General features: G+C 48.6%; 1 protein-coding gene across 1 annotated transcript in view; it reads right to left on the bottom strand.

Moving 5' to 3' along the window:
• The window catches only part of Kndc1 (kinase non-catalytic C-lobe domain containing 1), a 47,017-nt gene that overhangs the window by 24,295 nt on the left and 17,911 nt on the right, over positions 1-4,811 (bottom strand). The window contains exons 7-9 of the mRNA XM_021192644.1: positions 4,165-4,279; positions 3,707-3,778; positions 3,559-3,620 (exon numbers count right to left, since the gene is read on the bottom strand). Of these exons, the coding sequence (XP_021048303.1) occupies positions 3,559-3,620; positions 3,707-3,778; positions 4,165-4,279 (249 nt within the window). The remainder of the gene's footprint in view (positions 1-3,558; positions 3,621-3,706; positions 3,779-4,164; positions 4,280-4,811) is intronic.

Genomic DNA, 4,811 nt, shown 5'->3' with positions numbered 1-4,811 from the left:
TTTGAGACAGGGTTTCTCTGTATAGCTCTGGCTGTCCTGGAACTCACTTTGTAGACCAGGCTGGCCTCGAACTCAGAAATCCGCCTGCCTCTTCCTCCCAACTGCTGGGATTAAAGGTGTGCGCCACTTTCTCAGCTTTATTATTATCCTGCTAGGAAAGCAGCATCGCCTTACTGCCCTCGAGTCTCCAGGGCCCTTGTAACTCCTCTTCCTTCTGCAAAAACAGCATTCTGTGGACAATGCCAGGGATGCTGGGGGCTGGACCAGTAGCCTAACTCACTTGGACCGTGGCTGTATAGCAATCTCTGAGTGTTTGGAAGGTTGATTTCAGTAAAATGAATCCTGGGAAAGATTTTTCTAGGCTGATCTTTGCAATCAGATCACCCTGGACCGATTCCTTCCTTTTTATAGGAAAGATCTCACAGAAGCCTGTGTGGGTGGAGTCCTGCCAGTTCCTGAGATCCCTCCAGGCATGTTCCTCGGTGTAGTCTTGGCTGTCATGGATCTCTCTGTGTAGACCAGGCTGACCTTGAGCTCACAGAGATTCTGCTTCTGCCTCCTAAATGCTGGGACTGACAGTGCACACCGCCACCGCTCAGCACTTGGCTTCTTTTTAGTGCTTCTAATCTCTTCAACGCTGCCTTTCCTCGGCTCCTGCTTTCCAGAGGCTTCTGTTAGGGTCAAGTGTCTCAAACCTTTCCACTCCACTGTAAATTCTATCGACAAGCACTCAGCAAGTAATCATGCCACAACTTAAACAATATGGTGTCTTGAATTCCCCTCCACAAAAGTAATTAGTCCATTACTTCTAAACTCTGTCTTATCAAAATTACTAACACGTACACTATAAATTATTTGCCAGAACAGAACACAAGTGGCTTTAATCCAATTCCCAATAAAGGCCTCTTTCCACTTCAAACTGTGTGCACCCAGTCTTTTCTGGTTGAATGTCTGTCAACATTTTGAACTGAACTTTTTTTTTTCCTGAAACTCACTCTGTAGACCAGACTGGTCTCAGACTCAGAGGTCACACTGCCTCTGCCTCCCCTGTGCTAAGAGTAAAGACCTGTGATACCCCTTCCAGGTAACTCTGCTTACAGTGTATCCAGGGCTTCTCTAATATGCCTTTTTCAATACTTCCAAATATCCACTAGTCACTTCCTGGAGCTTTAGAACCACTTCTCCAGGTATTCAGAGAAATTACCCTACATCTATAGCACCAGAGTTGTTTTTTGTTAATTTTTTAAAAGAAAGACAATTTTTAAAAAATTAAGTACATTGTTCTGCCTGCATATATACCTGAATGCCAGAAGAGGGCGCCAGATCTCACTATGAATGGAGGTGAATCACCTGCTAGGAATTGAACTCAGAACCTCTGGAAGAGCAGTCAGTACTCTCAACCTTTGAGCCATCTCTCCTGCCAAGTTGTTTGTTAAATTTTATGTGATTTTTTTTTGCCTGTGGGTTAAGACCTCTTTGGCAAATCCCTGTCTCTAAAATTTACATTATGATTCATAGCAGTAGCAAAATTACAGTTATCAAGTAGCAATGAAAATAATTTTATGGTTGGAAGTCACCACAACACATGGAGCTGTATTAAAGGGTCTCAGCGTGAGGAAGGTTGAGAACAACTGTGCAAGAGAGTCTTCAGATTCTAAGCTCAAATCCCTTGATAGCTATGGGCCATCACAACAATCTACTTCACGTTGGCTGAGCTGTGGAGCTGGTGTCCATCTCAGCCAAGCATGTGAGGAAGCTGCTTGAGGTGTCTCCTGCCGTCCTGATGCCCACAAATGCTCCTCTGCCATCCCTGCTTCAGATGCTTGCTTTCTCTCTTCCTGCTCCTTTTGCTCCCAGCCTCACCTTCCTGTTTCTAGGGCATCTCTTTGTCTATCAGACTGTTTCTTAGAGGTTTGTTTGCACAGTGGATCATTGTCAACATCTTCCAAGTCTGCATCTGGCCCTCTGCATCCAGCCTGCCTCTCCCACTTGTGATTAAGTATTTACTCCACAGACACTTATAAACAAATGAAGCTGTTATCCGATACCCTGGAGCTGTTACAGGAGAAGCTACCTGCTGTGGCTGCTGGAAATAAAACTCTACTTGCTCTGAGCCATCACGCCATCTCTCCAGCCCAGTCTTTATACTACACACACACACACACACACACACACACACACACACACACACACACAGAGCTCCAAAACCATACTATTATTGTGTGTGTGTATGTGTGTGTGTGTGTGTGTGTGAACTCTGTGGTGTGAGATCTCTCTACAGAACTCCCTCACTCTAGGGCTTGAATCCAGATTTGCTGGGCTTTACTCAGCAAGGGCTTTAGCCACTGAATCAGCTTGCCAGCCCAGTCTTTTGGCTCTTGAGAATGCACAGCACTAACTACTCTTGTCTGTGACACATTCTTAGTTCTTTTTGTTTTTCCTTCTGAGAGCATCTTGACACAGGGGTTCTGCAGAGCAGAGGACTCTAGGTAAAAGGTTTTCACTTTTAAGGTCATCAGGTAGGAACTCAGTTGCCATTTGAATCGGTTACCCCGAGCATAGATAAACTGTTTCTCTTTTGATCTTCAACTTCCCCAGAGGTTTTACTACAACGTGGTGTTGGTTTCTTCAGGCGTATCCCCTTCTTTTCCCTCTCTTGAATGTGTAGGCTTATGTGTTTTGACACAATTGGATATTTTTCATTCATTCCTCACTCACTGATTACTCTTCTGCCTCGCCCCCAGTTTTCTTTCCTTCTAGAATTCTGATGCCATGAATGCAGTGGTTTTCTAGGGCACGCTTCTCAGGCCTGTTCAAATGTTGATCTCATTTCTTTTTCTTGTCCACATGTCTATAGTTCTAGCTCCCCTGCACCGTCGTGTGTGGCTCCTCAGCATCGGCAGCCAAGGCCAGCACACCTCTGTTGCTCTCGGGGTCTCAGGTCTAGGCCGGCCAATGGACCCCAGACGTATTGTGCAAGCAGAAGGAGCAGGCAGGCCAGCTGAAGACACTTGCTCCTTCCTGGCCCTCTGGGTAGCAAACCCGGCCTCCGGGAGCTCCCTTTACCTGTGCGGAGTTTCCCAGGGGCCACTTCTCTAGTAGCAGGGTCCAGATAGTAGACTGAATCCTTGGCTTGCTCTGCCCTGTCTGGTATCACCCTGCTCCTTCACTCCTTCAACCCGCCCCCATGGCCTCGCCTTCTATATTGCTCCGCCCATTCCCTTCCAAGACCTGGTCCCTGCCTTGTCGAGCACCAGATTAGCCAAAGCCTGGAAGATTAGCTAACCTGGTTCCCAGGGTGGGGGTTGCATCAGGTTCTGAGTGTAATTTAGTTCATTTAATTTAAAGTTTATAAGAGCCTATTGTATTAGCTTCTTAGTGGCGGCGGGTCTATGCCCTCGAACTGTAACTCGTCCCGCCTAGGGTCCCAGGGCACGCCCATGACTCAGAAGACATCAGTGAACGCAGCTACGGTAGCCCCACGAGTAAAATGGGTGCCACGTTTAGACCATCTGGGCAGAGGGTGCGGACGGCACGAGAGGTGATGTGGTTGGTTACCTTCTCTGTCACCAGCTTCTCTTCTGACACCTCGGGAGCCAAGAAGAGCGAGTTGTAGGCGCCTAGAAAGGCAACCACAGTTTGGATATTCTTCCCGCCTTGGGGAACCCGCCCTGGTTCTCCGCCCCCGAGAGTGACCCGTGTGTACCATTGGCAGGGGGCGGTCCGAAGAACACCGTCCCGTCCTCAGCCACCAATACGTTGTCCAGGCACAGGTGAGCTGCAACAGAGCGGATCAAGTATGCAGCTGTGTGTGGGCAGCACCCTTGCCAGCATCAGGGGATTCCAGGCCACACAGAGACCCCAGAGAAACCTGTCAAGACTGGACAGACACTGGCGGGCTGGCCGTCCTATCCAATAGTTGCCTGGGAACACTGTTAGGGTATATCACCCTCATTAAGTTAAGAATAAACGAGAGGATGGGTGGGGACAAAGGTCCATATTGCTCTGCCCCTGGAAATGGCTGGGTGAAGTAGGTTGGGCCCTTCAGATTCTCCAGACTCCTGGCTAAGAGGCAGCAGTATAACAGCAGTGATTTTGCCACTCCCCCTTCTCCCTCCCCAGCTTTTGGGCCCAGGGCTCAAGGAGAGCAGGGTGATCCATCACCTGGGTGCTCCTTGTGTGTCTGCAGAGTGCTAAGGCAGGAGAGGCACAGTGCCCATAGCTCGTACTCCCTGAAGGGCCGGCCTAGCTTAGACAGAAGGTCCTGCAGAGACAGGCTCTGTGGAAAAGAAGGGTTACATAAGAATTCTCTGTCCACCTGATGTCAAGGAAGGGTTTCCATGGAGAAAGATGTGCACTTAGTGCTTCTGTTTCTACTTGCAGTATCCCCCTATGCCAGGGACTGGAAAAATTCTCCAAATTAAACACGAGAGTGGGTAAGTGTATGGAGAAACTGGAGCCCCCACCCATGAACTGGTACAGTTGCCATAAGAAAAGATGGCAGATCCTCCAAGAAAGTACAGAGAATTACCTCAAGATCCAACAGTTTCATTTCTGGGTACCCCTAAGACCTGAAAGGAAACCCGAGTGGACAGCAGACCACCCAGGTTCAAGGCCTTTCACCACTCACCAGATCCAAAAAGGGAAAGCAGCTCAAATCCCCACAGATAGATGAATGGATAAAGAAATGTGGTTCAGAGCTGGGCGTGGTGGCGCATGCTTTTAATCCCAGCACTTGGGAGGCAGAGGCAGGTGGATTTCTGAGTTCGAGGCCAGCCTGGTCTACAAAGTGAGTTCCAGGACAGCCAGGG

Source organism: Mus pahari, chromosome 1 (genome assembly GCF_900095145.1).
Source record: "Mus pahari chromosome 1, PAHARI_EIJ_v1.1, whole genome shotgun sequence".
Lineage (NCBI taxonomy): Eukaryota > Metazoa > Chordata > Mammalia > Rodentia > Muridae > Mus > Mus pahari.
The sequence above is the reverse complement of the archived record's forward strand: the minus strand, read 5'-3'. Positions and strand labels throughout refer to the sequence as shown.